This window comes from Scyliorhinus torazame, chromosome 4 (assembly GCF_047496885.1).
Source record: "Scyliorhinus torazame isolate Kashiwa2021f chromosome 4, sScyTor2.1, whole genome shotgun sequence".
NCBI lineage: Eukaryota > Metazoa > Chordata > Chondrichthyes > Carcharhiniformes > Scyliorhinidae > Scyliorhinus > Scyliorhinus torazame.
The window spans coordinates 133,250,837-133,266,959 of record NC_092710.1 but is presented as its reverse complement, the minus strand read 5'-3'; the positions used below and the strand labels follow the sequence as shown (position 1 = coordinate 133,266,959).

Below are 16,123 nucleotides of genomic sequence, written 5' to 3'. Positions count from 1 at the left end.
AGAAGGGTAGCCAAATGAAAATATTTTGTTTGTCTGGGGAAAGAAATACATTTTAATATTATATAGTTTTTTATTTAAACTTATTGATTTTTAAAATCCTTTCTTTCTTGACATGAACTTTTTTCAAAAGTCCTTTTATTGATTCATAAACCTTCAGACCCATGTAGCCTCAGGTGTTGCATTGAAATTTAGGTATGCAAGCAGTACTGCAAGGACTTATCAACTTCAATTGAATAATTAGAAAAATCTTACCTATGACGGGTAACTTCTTGAGTTCTCTGCCCAAAGGCAGATCTTTTTTAAAAAAATATATTTTATTAAAGTTTTTCGATCAACCAAGAATTTTCCATTTTTACAACTTTGTAACAGTATATACATTGATCGTTTTCAAAATAATATATGAACTAAGGCAAATGCCAACACAAATAAAAAACAAAAAGAAATAGTAACATTGAGAAGATAAATATGAACAACAATTATGTAACAACACACAAAAAAACCCCAAAGTCCCGAATGCACCCCCCCCTCCCCCCCTCTCACCCCCCTCTTCCCCCCCCCTCCCCCCCCACCCCCCGGGTTGCTGCTGTTGTCTTTCCTATTTTCCCTTATCGCTCTGCGAGATAGTCGAGGAACGGTTGCCACCGCCTGGTGAACCCCTGAGCCGAACCTCTTAGTGCGTACTTTATCCGCTCCAATTTTATAAGCCCTGCCATGTCGTTTATCCAGGCCTCCACGCCCGGGTGTTTAGCTTCTTTCCACATAAGTAGAATCCTTCGCCGGGCTACTAGGGACGCAAAGGCCAAAACATCGGCCTCTCTCGCCTCCTGCACTCCCGGCTTATCTGCAACCCTGAATATAGCCATCCCCAGCTTGATTCGACCCGGACCCCCACCACCTTTGAAATCACTTTTGCCACACCCACCCAGAACCCGTGCAATACCGGATATGACCAAAACATGTGGGTGTGGTTCGCAGGGCTTCCCACGCACCTCCCGCACCTATCCTCCACCCCAAAAAACCTGCTCAATCTTGCTCCCGTCACATGCGCCCTGTGTAGTACCTTGAATTGGATCAGGCTGAACCTGGCACACGAGGACGAGGAATTTACCCTACTTAGGGCATCTGCCCACAGCCCCTCCTCAATCTCTTCCCCCAGCTCCTCCTCCCATTTTCCTTTCAGTTCCTCTATCATCGTCTCCCCCTCGTCTCTCATTTCCCTGTATATATCGGACACCTTACCGTCACCCACCCATGCCCCTGAAATCATTCTGTCCTGGATCCCTTGCACCGGGAGCTGCTGAAATTCCCTTATCTGTTGCCTCACAAATGCCCTCACTTGCATGTAACAAAATGCATTCCCAGGTGGCAACCTGTATTTTTCTGTTAGTGCTCCCAGACTCGCGAACGTCCCGTCCAAGAACAAGTCCTTCAGTTTCGCAATTCCTGCTTGCTGCCAAGATTGAAATCCCCCGTCTATCCTTCCCTGGACGAACCTGTGGTTGTTCCTTATCGGGGACCACACTGAGGCCCCCGTCACTCCCCTATGTCGTCTCCACCGCCCCCAAATCTTCAGAGTCGCCACCACCACTGGGTTTGTGGTGTACCTTTTCGGGGAGAGCGGCAGCGGCGCCGTTGCCAGTGCTTTTAAGCTAGTTACCCTACAGGACGCCATCTCCAGCCTTTTCCACGCCCCACCTTCTTCTTCCCTCATCCACTTACATATCATTGACACGTTAGCGGCCCAATAATAATCACTCAGACTCGGCAGTGCCAATCCCCCTCTATCTCTACTGCGCTGCACTTTCTTCCTGTGGAGCACCGCCTTGGCCCGATTGAAACTCACCCTCCTTCTCGCCACCTCCACACTCCAATCTTGGTAGACGCGGATCACCGCGTTCTCCCATCTGCTGCTCCGTGTCGTCTTAGCTCATCTCAGGACCATCTCCCTGTCCATTGTAGCGGTGGAATCTCACCACTATTGTTCGCGGTATTTCCCCTGCCTTTGGTCTTCTCACGAGGACCCGGTACGCTCCCTCCACTTCCAGGGGGCCCGTCGGGGCCTCAGCTCCCATTAAGGTATGGAGCATCACGCTCAAGTATGCCCCAACGTCCGCTCCCTCTGCCCCTTCGGGAAGACCCAAAATCCTTAAGTTCTTCCTCTTCGAGCTATTTTCCAGGGCTTCCAATCTCTCCATACACCTCTTGTGTAGCGCCTTGTGCATCTCCGTCTTCACCACCAAGCCCTGTATCTCGTCTTCATTTTCGGCAGCCTTTGCCTTCACTCCACGGAGCTCCATCTCTTGGGTCTTTTGCGTCTTTTGCGTCTCCTTCAGCCCCTCAATTGCCTGCAGCATCGGTGCCAGCACCCCCTTCTTGAGCTCCTCCACACATCGCCGGAGGAACTCCTGTTGTTCCAGGCCCCATACCAACTGGGCTCCCTCAGCCGCCATCTTGCTTCTCTCTTCCCTTCTCTGCCACTGCTCCAGAGGATCCTCCACAATCTGGCCACTACTATCACTTCTTTCCATCCACACCCGGGGGGACTCCTTCCTATGTCGCCTCACACTGGGTTTAGCCTTTGAAAATTTCTGTTGGGGCTCCCGATAAGAGCCCAAAAGTCAGTGGAAACGGGAGGTGCCGAAACGTGCAACTTAGCTGGTCATCGCCGCACCCGGAAGTCGTCCAAAGGCAGATCTAGCCCATTGCATTACGACTTCCACCGTGACTAGGGTAAGGAGGCCGTTCCTGAATTCTCCCCAGTCAGTCAGAACAGGGATCGAACCCTGTGCTATTGGCACTAAAATGACCATCCAGCCCTCAGGTGTCTATGTTGCTGTGGCAACATACACTTACACATGCATGTTGTAGTCTGAAAGTATGGATAGCGATGGCCGAGGCTCCAGTTTCTTTCTATCATATGGCTGACCAGGAAAATCTCCTGCTCTTACCACCTGCCATTAGCATTAGTTGGAAGGATTCAGAAGTTGATACTCAACTTGTTTGGTAACTTCCTTGACCATTAAGTCCTGGAGTGCGACCTGAACCCAGAGCTTCAGGTTCAGAGGCAGGGATGCTACCCACCATGGCATAAGACCTCCGAAAGGTAACTTAACATTCTCTGTTTTAAGAATTAACTTTTGAAATTGAAACCACCTGTTTGAAATTTCTGAATTTACTGCCAATTGATATCTCACGAGTGATCCAGTCGTTGCTTCAGAGCTCCACCATTTGCATTCAATTTAGATCGAAGTGTTTTCCTAGTGTTGAACTGTCTAATCTTGGGCTGGATTCTCCGATATCCCAGCCGCGTGCTTCTCGGCCACGGGCCGTTCGCTGGCAGCGGGATTCTGTCTTCCCGCTGATTGTCAATGTGTTTTCCCATTGGAGTCAATCCACGCCGCCGGGAAATCCGTGGGCGGGGGTGCGCTGCCAGTGGGAAATGTGAAGCGCAGCATCCGTAGAATTCCGGCCCTTGTTGGTGGGTGAGTTTAACCTTTTAAAACAGTTCCATTATTACGATAATTCCATTTGTGTTACAAAATTAGAATGCATGTCTACAACGAATTACATTCTTTAGTAATGTAGGGCAGCACGGTAGCACAAGTGATTAGCACTGTGGCTTCACAGCGCCAGGGTCCCAGGTTCGATTCCCTGCTGGGTCACTGTCTGTGCGGAGTCTGCACGCTCTCCCTGTGTCTGCGTGGGTTTCCTCCGGGTGCTCCGGTTTCCTCCCACAGTCCAAAGACGTGCAGGTTAGGTGGATTGGCCCTTAGTGTGACCAAAAAAGGTTAGATGGGGTTATTGGGTTACGGGAATAGGGTGGAAGTGAGGTTTTAAGTGGGTCGGTGCAGACTCGATGGGCCGAATGGCCTCCTTCTGCACTGTATGTTCTATGTTCTATAAATCCGTTTAGTAAATTCTGTATAACTAAGAGTGAAGTTTATTTTTGAAACAGATTGTCCGACGATATATTCTTGGTTCAGTTGTTGAAAGTGAGAAGAATTATATGGATGCATTAAAGCGGATTCTGGAGGTAAGTTGGAGCACAAAGAAAATTAAGCTTCCCCTATTGGGTTTTGTTGCTGGGTTTTGGATCACCATGACAACCCGAAGTTTGTTCTCTCTTAAAACATATATGCATTTTCAAACCTTTTGGAGCCTCTCAGCTATTTGTTTTTCACAATACTTTCGTGCTACCAAACTAGATCTTATAAAATGGTGACCTAGGAATGATTACGAGGCAGTGACAAATAAAAGTGGGGAAGCTACCCTCTTGAAAGGGGTGTCCACCACCCCCCCCCCCCCCCCTCCCCCCAAAAGGAGCCCTTTCCTTCCTGCCTTTTAACATGAGCAGGCTGGCTTACTTCATTCCAGTGTATACCAGAGTGTTATTAGATTAGAAATAATGTATTAACGAGAAAATGGAGCCCATTACATATTTAAGCAGATGAGAAATGGGCAGAGGTTCATCATGTGGTATTACCAGTGGGTTATAGAAAGGAGGTTTTGCGGGTAGTGCAGTAGAAGGTTATTTAGCAGTAAGGAAACTTGAGCAAAAATACAAAAACATTTTTATTGGCCAGGACTGTATATGGATGTTGTGGAATTTTGTTGTACATGTCACACATGTCTGGTAATAGGTAAACCTCAAGCAGTAATCGAACCAGCACCTTCCAACAGACATTCCAGAATTTGAAGAACCTTTAACTAGGGTCTTAATTGATTGCGTCGGACTCCTGCCTCAAACAACTAGTGGGAAGCAGTATTTGCTGACCATGGATGTGTCTACTAGATTTCCGGAGGCCATTCTATTGAACGAACATTACAGCTAAGAGGGTTGTAGAGGAGTTAATAAATGTTTTTATTAGATCTGAACTACGATCAGATCAGGGATCCAATTTTATGTCGCAGTTATTCAAGGAAGTTATAGATAGCTTCAGAATAAAGCAATTTAACTCAACTGCGTACCATCCAGAATCACAAGGGAGGATAGAAAAATGGCCATAAAACCATGTGGAAGGCCTATAGTCAGGATTATCCAGCTGATTGGGATAAAGGAATTCCATTTGTGCTATTTGCAATTATGGATGCACCTAATAAATCAACTAAATTCACTCTATTCAAATTGATTTTTGGTCGACTTCCGGTTGCGTCTATGCCTGGGTAGGTCACACGTTCAGCAGCTCCCGCCGTGAACGGACTTTTGGGCCCTTTTAAGGAGCCCCAGCGGCACTTGGACAGCGATTCCTGGTGTGGGAAGGTAGCAGTGAGGTTCCCCCAGCACTGTATGGAGTGGACCAGGAGCGGAGTGGTCAAACAGCGGCACTGGAAAAGCGAGGAGAGCGATGGCGGAAAAGCAAGATGGCGGCAGGTGGAGACCAGGCAGCATGGGCTCAGTGGTCTCGGGATCAGCAGGAATTTTGAAAAGCTGCTTTGCGGAGTTGAAGGCGGAGATGTTGGCCCCTATGAAGGTGTCGATCGAGAGGCTGGTGGAGACCCAATGGGCGCAGGGGACGGCGATTAAAGAGGTACATTGGAAAGCCTCGGACAATGAAGATAAGATCCTGGGCCTGGCGGTGAAAGAGGAGGCGCATGAGGTGCTGCACAAAAAGTGGCAGGAAAAGTTCGAGGAGCTGGAGAACAGGTTGAGGAGGAAGAACCTGCGGATTCTGGGTCTCCCTGAAGGCGTGGAGGGGTCGGATGACGGGGTGTACGTAGCCACGATGCTGGGCACGCTAATGGGCGCGGGAGCCCCTGATGTCTCGGGCGCTGATCTCGCTTATCCTCAAGCGGGACAAGGACCCGCTGCAGTGTGGCTCGTATAGGCCGATTTCGCTCCTTAATGTGGATGCCAAGTTGTTGGCGAAGGTCCTGGCCACTAGGATTGAGGATTGTGTCTCAGGAGTGATGCATGAGGATCAGACGGAGTTTGTGAAGGGCAGGCAGTTGAATGCAAACATGCGGAGGCTCCTGAATGTGATCATGATGCCGTCTGAGGGGGGGGGGGGAAGTGGTGGCGGCAATGGACGCGGAGAAGGCCTTTGATCGGGTGGTGTGGGAGTACCTGTGGGAAATGCTGGGCAGGTTTGGGTTTGGGTTTGGGGAGGGATTCATAGGATGGGTAAAATTGTTATACCAGGCCCTGGTGGCGAGCGTATCGACGAATCGGCTGAGGTCAGAGTACTTCAGGTTGTACCGTGGGACGAGGCCGGGGTGCCCCCTGTCCCCCCTGTTGTTTGCTCTGGCAATTGAGCCGCTGGCTATGGCACTAAGGGAGTCTAGAAACTGGAGGGGGAGGGGAGGAGCATCGGGTCTCGTTATATGCAGATGACCTGCTTTTGTATATTGCAGATCCAGTGGCGGGGATGGCAGAGGTCATGCAGAACCTTAGGGAGTTTGGAGACTTCTCAGAATACAAGCTCAATGTTGGGAAGAGTGAGTTCTTTGTGGTGCATGCGAGGGGTCAGGAGAGGAGGCTGGAGGAGCTGCCGCTCAATAGGGTGGAGAGGAGTTTCCGGTATTTGGGTATCCAGGTGGATAAGAGTTGGGGGGTCCTGCACAAGCTCAACTTGGCGTGGTTGGTAGACCAGATGGAGGAGGACTTTAGGAGATGGGACGTGTTGCCACTCTCCCTGGCGGGCAGGGTGCAGTCCGTGAAGATGGCAGTCCTCCCTAGGTTCTTGATCGTGCTCCAGTGCCTGCCTATTCTCATCCCTAAGGCCTTTTTCAGCAAGTGAGTAAGAGCATTATGGGGTTCGTATGGGCAAGTAAGACCCAGAGGGTTAAGAGACTGTTCTTGGAGCGCAGTCGGGGGGGGGTGTGGGGGGGGGGGGGGGGGGCTGGCGTTGCCGAATCTGTGTAGCTACTACTGGGCAGCTAATGTGGCAATGATTTGGAAATGGGTAATGGGGGGGGGGGGGGGGAGACTGGAGGCGGCGTCATGTGTGTGTACTAGCCTGGGGGCACTGGTGACAGCACCGTTGCCGCTACCGCCGACGCGGTACACCACGAGCCCGGTGGTGGCGGCGACACTGAGGATCTGGGGGCAGTGGAGACGGCACAGTGGGGAGGTGGGGGCCTCGGTTTGGTCCCCGATACGGAACAACCATAGGTTTGCACCGGGCAGGATGGATGGCGGATTTCTAAGTTGGCATTGGGCGGGAATTAAAAGGATGGGGGACCTATTCATTGACGGGACTTTTGCCAGTCTGAGGGCGCTGGAGGAGAAATTTGGGTTACCCCCGGGAAATGCCTTCAGGTATATGCAGGTCAGGGTGTTTGTGAGGAGGCAGGTAGGGGAATTTCCGCTGCTGCCGGCCCGGAGGAATACAGGACAGGGTGATTTTGGGTGTGTGGGTCAGAGAGGGTAAGGTCTCGGCGATTTACCAGGAGCTGCAGGAGGTGGAGGAAGCCTCGGTGGAGGAGCTGAAGGGCAAGTGGGAGGAGGAGCTGGATGAGAGCCTGTGAGCTGACTCCCTGGGCAGGGTTAATTCCTCCTCGTCTTGTGCCAGGCTCAGCCTGATCTAGTTTAAAGTGGTGCACAGGGTGCTTATGACGGGGGTGAGAATGTGTACGTTTTTTGGGGTAGAGTACAGGTGTGTGAGGTGTTCGAGGAGCCCAGCAAATCACGCCCATATATTCTGGGCGTGTCCGACGCTTGAGTGGTTTTGGAGGAGCTTTGCAAGGGCTATGTCCAGAGTCTTGGATACTCGGGTAAAACCGAGCTGGGGGATAGCAATATTTGGGGTGTTAGACGAGCCGGGAGTGCAGGAGCTGAAAGAGGCCATAGTTTTGGCCTTTGCCTCTTTGGTAGCCCGGAGAAGGATCTTACTAATGTGGAGGGACGCGAAGCCCCCAAGTGTGGAGGCTTGGGTCAATGACATGGTGGGGTTTCTCAGGTTGGAGAAGATAAAGTTTGCCTTGAGAGTATTGTTACCAATGGAGGGTGAACCATTAAAAGCACAATTCAGTGGACCTTCTCAAATGAAAGGAAATTGAGTGAGGTGAAGTATTTAATAAGAACGCCAGATAGAAAGAAAACTCAGAGCGTGCCATGTTTATATGCTCAAAAGTTATTTTGATAGAGAAGGATAAAGGTGTTAGTTGCTGTAACGCAGGGAGAAGAGACAAATCCAGATGATTCTGAATTTGGCATTCCTTAAATTAGATTGGACAATGAAGAAGTAATAAAACATTGGGATAAATTACTGAGTTACCTTCCAGAGGAAAATCAAAATAATCTAAAGAGTTATTGCAGTCACATAGAGCTGTATGTGGGAATAGATTGGGATGTACAAAAGTAATTATGCATGATGTAGATGTAAGAAATGCTACTCCCATTAAACAACATCCATGCAGGTTCAATCCACCAAAATTATCACAGTTACAAAAAGAGATTGACAGCATGCTTAAGAATGAGATCATCAAAGTGAGCTGCAGTGATTGGAGCTCACCTGTTGTGATGATACCAAAACCGGATGGAACACAACAATTGCGGACGATAGAAAAGTCAACGCAGTTACGAAGTCCGATTCATTCACTATTTCTCGTTTAGAAGACCGGGTTGAAAAGATGGGACAAGCGAATTTTATTACCAAACTTGATTTATCAGACATGGTGAAGGGAGTTTTGGCTTTTGTGACCCCAAATGTTTTGTATCAGTTTTAAGTCATGCCATTTGGAATGAAGAATGCACCATCAACATCCCAAAGATTCACCAACAAGGTCATTCCTGGCTTTTCAGTTCTGGGGTCTTGAGATCCCTGTCGAACATAAGTGCTAAGTGGCGGAAGAAGCGTATGTGCAGGCTGAAGCGTAAAAGACGAAAGATGAGGCAGAGGTCGAGGTGAACAACTGCCGTAGATGCAGTACTGACCAGGCTTTGATGAATCTTACATGGCAAATGAACACTGACGCTTCTGCTTATACATCTTTTTCGAAGACCCAACGATATGGAGGCACCTTGGATGCTGGTCATGTGAAGATCTGTACATTGATCTGTTCTGGTACTGTGCCTTCATGTACAGTCGTTGTGAAATAAAATGGGAAAACTGAAGAAAAAAAAACAAGGTCATTCCTGGACTAAACAATTGCACAGTGTACACTGATGATTTGGTGGAGTTCAGTCAAATGTGGAAGGAGCATTTAGAACATTTAAAGGAATTATTTGATTGACTACAGGAGGCTGGATTGGTGGTAAATTTGGCTAAAAGTGAATTTGCAAAAGCTCAAGTCGCGTTCTTAGGCCATACAATTGGACATGGTCAGACGGTCCCCATTGAATGTGAAAACAAACGCTATTGGAGAGTTTCCAATAGTATCAACAAGGAGAGAAGTTCGGAGATTTCTGGTCATGAATGATTACTATCAGAAATGCATGCCACATTTTAGCAGTGTGATTGCTCCAATGAGAGAACTTCAGGAAAAGCACAGGAAGCTTCAGTGGATGTCGGAATGTCAGGAGGCATTCAATCATCTCAAGACTGTGTTAACCATCACACCAGTTTTGATGACATCTCGTTATGTCAAGCAATTTAAGGTGGCAATTAATACGATGATATGGGCATTGGTGCTGTACTGCTGCAGGAAGATGGCGATGGAATTGAAAAGCCAGTTGGTTATTTTTCTCAGAAACTAAATATTCATCAAAAGAAATATTCAACCATCGCGAAGGAGACATTGAGTTTAGTTTGGCGTTATAACATTTTGACATTTATGTTGTGAACAGTTCATTAGAGACCCGTTATATATACAATCCATAATCCATTAATGTTTTTGGAAAAGTTCAAAGATCGAAATGTAAGACTGTTCAGATGGAATTTATTGCTTACGACCATTTAACTTAAAAATCAAACATACAGCAGGAAGAGAAAAAGTGATTGCCGATGCTTTATCGTGATTTTGAAGTGTGAGAAGACTGGAATGTTGAAAGGTGGAAAAGAAAGACTGGAATAGAATCATAGAATCATAGAAGTTTACAGCATGGACTATACTCATTTTTACGTTTGCCTGTTTGAAATGTTATATGATATATATCTTAGAGTTTAATAGTGAGAAATGTTTAGCGTTGAATGGCTTTGAAAAATGAAGCCATCTTTTCATATTTCTGGTTCATTTTTTTGAAGGGGGAGGTGTGATCAATGTTGGAATTTCAGATGTATTGTATTATAGGTATTTGGTGCAGTAAGGGTTAAAAGCCTGAGTTTGTGTGCGTGTGACTGCTGCAGTCATGTTTTGTTTTAAATCTTTGTTTGAAAGACAACAAAGCTTTTGAAGCCATGGATGCAATTAAACCACCATTAAAGCCTTGCGCCCATGCAGTTTTGTTTGGATATAAGCAATTCCCTGCAGAGTTAATTAGATTTCAGCTTGGTAAGATTATGTCATTCCTGGCTGGAGCTGAGTTATCAGGCATTTTGCAGGGAAAGCAGGTCAATGGAGTTCTAGCTCAAGCTGTCACCACAAGTCAAGCAGTTTGCTCTCTGCAGTTCAATTAAAAGATATGCGTACAGGCAGAATAGAAGTGTGGTTGGAAAGGTGAACAAACCAGCTCAGACAGCTTCTGAAGACATACAAACTGGGTTTCTGCATGGGTCTGACAAAAGTCAGATCTTTTCTTTAGTGCAGTGTCAAGAGATCTCTCTTTCTCAAAGAACATCTCTGTAAAACAAGTGTTCCTGAGTGCAGTAGATGTTTAATAGTGAATTGAGAACTGAGATTTTTTTCTTGTTGTTTAAGTAGGAATAAAGATAGAAGTTAAGGGTATTGTATTTACTGTACTGAGTTGCATTGTTTAAGGGGTAACTAAGTTATTTGTTGGTGTGATATTAAAGGTATTTAAATTCTGTGTTAGTAATAAAGTTTGTTTGAATATGCCATATCTCTATTTCTTTGTGCAATCACTCCTGGAGCACAGATATTGTTTCCTCAAAGTTTTACAAAATTAAAATAAAATATTGGGGTTTCTGTCCAGTAGCCTAGTCACTTTGGGGATCTGGGATTGTAATATAAGTGGCCATTTATTGGCCAGTTAAGGGTCTTAATAGACCTAACGGCAGTTGTCAGGCGGACATCTTATCTGCCCACCATATTATTGGGACAGCTCTGAGGTCCTGGGTATGTATTTGGCGAGCCACACATCCTATTTTATATGATCCCATGACATCCCCCCCCCCCCCACCTGAAAATATGCCGGCAGAGGTCGAGGCCAATAGGGTGTGTGGTATTGCACACGTATAAGGAAAATTTCTGATTTGAAATTGTTTGGACAGTGTTTGATTTTGATTTTCTCTCTCCACAGCAGTACGAGAAACCTCTTTCAGAAATGGATCCAAAACTATTAAGTGAAAGGAAATTAAAAATGGTGTTTTACCGAATAAAGCAGATTCTTCAGTGCCATTCCCTGTTCCAGATTGCCTTAGCTAGTCGCGTGACGGAGTGGGATTCAGTTGAAATGATTGGAGATGTCTTTGTTGCCTCAGTAAGTCTTTGAATGAAACTGCATCCTTTTGGGGTGGGATTTTCTGCTCCTCCCCATTCTCTTGGCCACATTCTGCCAGCTCCAAAGGAGTCACTGGACGTACTGGCGAGGCCTCACCAATTAGTACTGGTCTCCACAAGCGGAGATCAGGTGTGATGACCACTCTGGGGTCTCAGAGGCCATTGGAGCCCCCTGGTGGTCAGGGACAGGGAAGTGCTTTGGCACAAGCCTGGCACCTGTGCACCCTGGCAGTGCCAACCAGGGAGGCCATGCCCATGAAAGTTGGGGTGAAGTGGCACCATGAAGTGTGAAGGGGGTGTCCTGAAAGGGAGGGGGTGGTTGAAAGGGAGGAGTCCCTAAAGGTGAGGTCCTCAGCGACACCTTAGCGAGGTATACTCACGGGGTTGGTGGGGATGGCGATGCGCACAAGGATGGATGGGTGTGGGGCAGGCTTACCCTTATGCCTGGGTGGTGGGTGGGGGAGCTCACGCTTAATTGTATTGTTGGGGGGAGGCTGCCCATTGGGGTTTGAGGGTTAGGGGTGTTGCCCATGTCTGCAGGGGTCATAATATCCATGGGTGAGGTTTGTGGGATACCCTAAAGCTCACTTTGAGATTGGGGCACCCTTCACAGAGGAGTCACTCTGGCTGACGAGTTCAGGTCCCAGTGCAGAAACAAATTTGAAGTATGGGACTGAGCAGTGAGTAACTTCCCAAACATCAAAGAAATGACCGTTTGGGTGAATACAGGTCTGGAGGCTTTCGGATTCATCGCTTTTGCCTCCGACACCTCGGGTGAGTGCCAATCATCCCTGGTCTCCACAAACGTGGACCAGACGGAATTACACTTGTCGGGGGTCTCCTATCGGATCTGAGGTTTACAGTTGCATGCTCTTGGGGCAGGGGATGCCCTAGAATGGCTGGTGCCACCTGGGCACCCAGACAGTATCAGGCTGGCACCTTGGTAGTGGCACCTGGGTGCCATCCTCACCCTGCCAAGGTGCTCAGGTGGCACTACCAATTGTGGGCAATGAGGTTTGGGGAGGCTTGGGGTGCCCTATGTGGTGCTGGGGGGGGGCGAAACCCTACCATAGTGTGTTCAGGTCAGGGTCACTTCGCGGGCCTCGGAAGCAGGACGCCATTTAAAAATAGCACCCCGATCTCTCGCTACACTGGGGAGTTCCAGTGAGCGGAGCTCCTCAGAGTGCAAAATGAGGCTATGCGCATTCCCCACAGTAGCGCTGTGGTTAGCACTACTGCCTCACAGTGCCAGGGACCCGTGTTCAATTCTATCCTTGGGTCACTGTCTGTGTTGAGTTTGTACGTTCTCCCCATGTCTGAGTGGGTTTCCCCTGGGTGCTCTGGTTTCCTCCCACAATCCAAAGATGTATGGGGTAGGTGGATTGGCCATGCTAAATTGCCCCTTAGTGTCCAGGGATATAACGGTTAGGTTATGGGGTTGCAGGGATAGGGTGTGATAAGGATCGGTACAGACTCGATGGACCGAATGGCCTTCTTCTGCACTGTCGGGAATTCTGCACAACACGCCTAGCGCTGTGAAACACGTGGCTAAACACGCTCGTTGTGGGACTTCGCTCCCAATTAGTTGAATCGCATCCGTAGTCCCCATTCCTCCTTCATCACTGGGTCAAAATCAAAATCCTGGAACTCCCTCCCTCTCAGCACCGTGGGCGTACACTTACAAAGCTTGCGGTGCACCACAACCTGAAGGGCAATTAGGGAAGGGCAGTTAATGTTGGCCTTGCCAATGGCTATGTCCTATTTCTGATTTAAATATAAATCAAACTCAAGGTTATTGAGTGGTGTGCCAATATCATACATTGGATAAGTGGGCTACAAAGGTCTTGCTTTGTTATTGCACATAAAATTGAGTTTGTAGAATATAGTTAGTGATATACGATATTTCGGTCACAACAGTATAAATGTAAAGAAGGTTATGTAAAACATATAATTGTTAGTAAAATATATCTTGGAAGATCTGCCCTCCTTTAAGTAATATTTATTTTGTTTTGTATTAAATTTTAAAAGTGGTGATATAATGAAATCAGTACAAAGTAGTATTTAATAAAATGTACACACTTTGAAATATGTTGTTGACTTAAATAGCTGTATGAATGGGCTAATGATCTTGATTCTTGCACGATGTGGAGAGACCATAGACACTGATGGGTAAAACAAGCCTGACAACACTGCTAAATATCAATGCTCTGTTTTATATTGGATGTTTGGGAAGTTGAACATAATAGGACAGATCCTTAAACAGACTGAACGAAATGTGAGGAAACTGAAATGGAAGTCAAAGTGATTTAAAAACAGAATCATGAATGAAAGTTGATCATTAAGCATTTTAACTTCTAACCCGTGTGGACAATATGATTGGATCAATTATTTCAAGGAGATTGTTTGAAGTTCAAAGTTCCTGCAGGTTGAGATATTACAATGGCATTATTCAGATTTGTGGCTTTATGACCCTATAGCTGACAAACAATTGCAGGATCTGTTTAGTCAGCAAAAAAGAATGGACATTTTGGTGAAATGATTGAAAAGAAAGCTCAATGTTTGCTCATGCAAACGTCTGCAAAAATCTCAACTTGAACTTTGCTCCTTTTTAAGTAGGCCTTTCAAAATGAAAATGTTGTTTGTGCTTGAAACTCAATCCGTTCATCCGCAAACTCATCAGGAACATTTTCTGCAACCCAGATTCAGTCGAATGCATAAAAGAACTGTTTGGTGATGAAAATTAATCCTCCTGGGTTGGAGGATAAACAAACGTAGTTTTCATTTATCAAGTAAAATTTGGAATTCTGAGTGCCGAGTTCCTTCAAATTAAAGTATTGGATTTTCAAAGCTGTCATTTTGTTTCTGTTGCAGTTTTCCAAGTCGATGGTGCTTGATGCATACAGTGAATATGTGAACAATTTTAGCACTGCTATGGGAATTATTAAGAAAGTCTGTGCCTCCAAACCTGCCTTTCTGGAATTTTTGAAGGTAAATATTTGGTGGAGGTAAAATGATGTTTCAGTTGTAAGACTGTACCAGAGAGTGCACCTTTGGGGTGGGTGTGGAGCCATTTGGAGGTAACTCATTTCTGCTGCTGCCAAGTAGCAGTGGAACAACAAAATGTGTCCCCAAGCAGGGGAAGAGAAAATTCATCTGAAGACCCGCTCTTAATTTCTGTCCTGAATGCCCCAGATGAGAACTGCACGTAGACAAACACTGAATGAAGATTTTGTGATCCTGCCGTCACTTGCATGCAGCATGCAACAAGAACGCCCATCGGCTGCTAATCCCCAGTGAGGGAAACATGAAGAGACGAAGCAAACAAAAACATGCAAATGCATTTTATACCTGGATTACTAACCCAGTTGATCAATGGAGTGTAACCTCCCCCTATTATTTCCCCATACTCTGGAACACTCCCATCCTCCATCTCACTCCCAGCTTCCCACCTTTAAATCCTCTTGTTAACCTAATGTTTTGAAGACCCTTTTCATCACTTTTTCCCTAGTTATCATTGTACGGCTACTTTTGACCTCACTCTCAACTGTTAAGAGCCTTCAAATGTTGAGTTGCATTGTAAGGAGGCATTTCAATTAGAACGAAATATTATTAAGCATGATTGGTTTCAATTTTATTTTACGCTTTGTTCAACACTGAAGAAAAGGGTATTTTTAAACAGTCATTCTGTAGGCTGTGCTGTATTTAATCAAAACATGCATAGCCTCTACATTCTCTTCTCCTACACATTGCTTTACAAAGTATATTATGCAGTTCTGAATGCAAATTTAGTACCCTTGAGGTGAAGGCTGACAACCTCCAGTACTAATTTAAGCCACATTTATTTGCCTTGGAAGTGAGCATTGCTGTCAAAGCTGGCATTTATTGCTCACCCCTAGTTGTCCTTGAGAAAGTATTGGGAGAGCAGTTTTGTGACAATGATTGACTTTGACTCGGTTGGCCAGTATGACAAACTGAACAGATTCGATGTCACTTTTGCTTACACCCGCCTTTTTATAACCAGATTTGTTACAACTGAATCTAAATTGGCAAACTGCCCTTGTGAGACTTGAACCCATATTTTTTGAATCATTAAATCAGGCCTCCAGTTGACTGGTCCTGCGACATTAATTCTCAGCCTATTACTTATGTAAACAATTGGCACAGTTACGATCATAACTGTCAATTACAATCAATATGTATTTGGGAGTTTATATATACATTATATTAAGCTAGAAGATGTTGATTGTGTTCCAGATGCCACACCATAAAAAAGCAAGCAAACAGGAGTGCAAATAATCAAAACAAATAAATACTTAACACCCCACCATCCCGCCTCCCACTCCCCAACCCCCCTACCTTTTCCCGGTTTCAGCGGTCCCGAGTCCCGCCATTCCAATAAGATCCGTTTCCAGGCTACCAGGGAGGCAAAGGCCAAGACGTCGATCTCTCTCTCCCCCTGGACACCCAGGTCTTCTGACATTCCAAAGATCACCACTTCTCGACTCAGGTCCACCTTATCCCCCAAGACCTCCAACATAATGTCGGCAAACCCCTGCCAGAATCCCCCAAGCTTCGGACAGGCGCAAAACATGTGGACATGATTCACGGGCTCACCCACACATGG

General features: G+C 46.4%; 1 protein-coding gene across 5 annotated transcripts in view; it reads left to right on the top strand.

Moving 5' to 3' along the window:
- The window catches only part of arhgef10 (Rho guanine nucleotide exchange factor (GEF) 10), a 445,239-nt gene that overhangs the window by 186,549 nt on the left and 242,567 nt on the right, over positions 1-16,123 (top strand). For all 5 annotated transcript variants that reach the window (XM_072498626.1, XM_072498623.1, XM_072498625.1 and 2 more), the window contains exons 12-14: positions 3,956-4,033; positions 11,300-11,479; positions 14,371-14,487. In XM_072498626.1, coding sequence (XP_072354727.1) covers positions 3,956-4,033; positions 11,300-11,479; positions 14,371-14,487 — 375 coding nt within the window. The remainder of the gene's footprint in view (positions 1-3,955; positions 4,034-11,299; positions 11,480-14,370; positions 14,488-16,123) is intronic.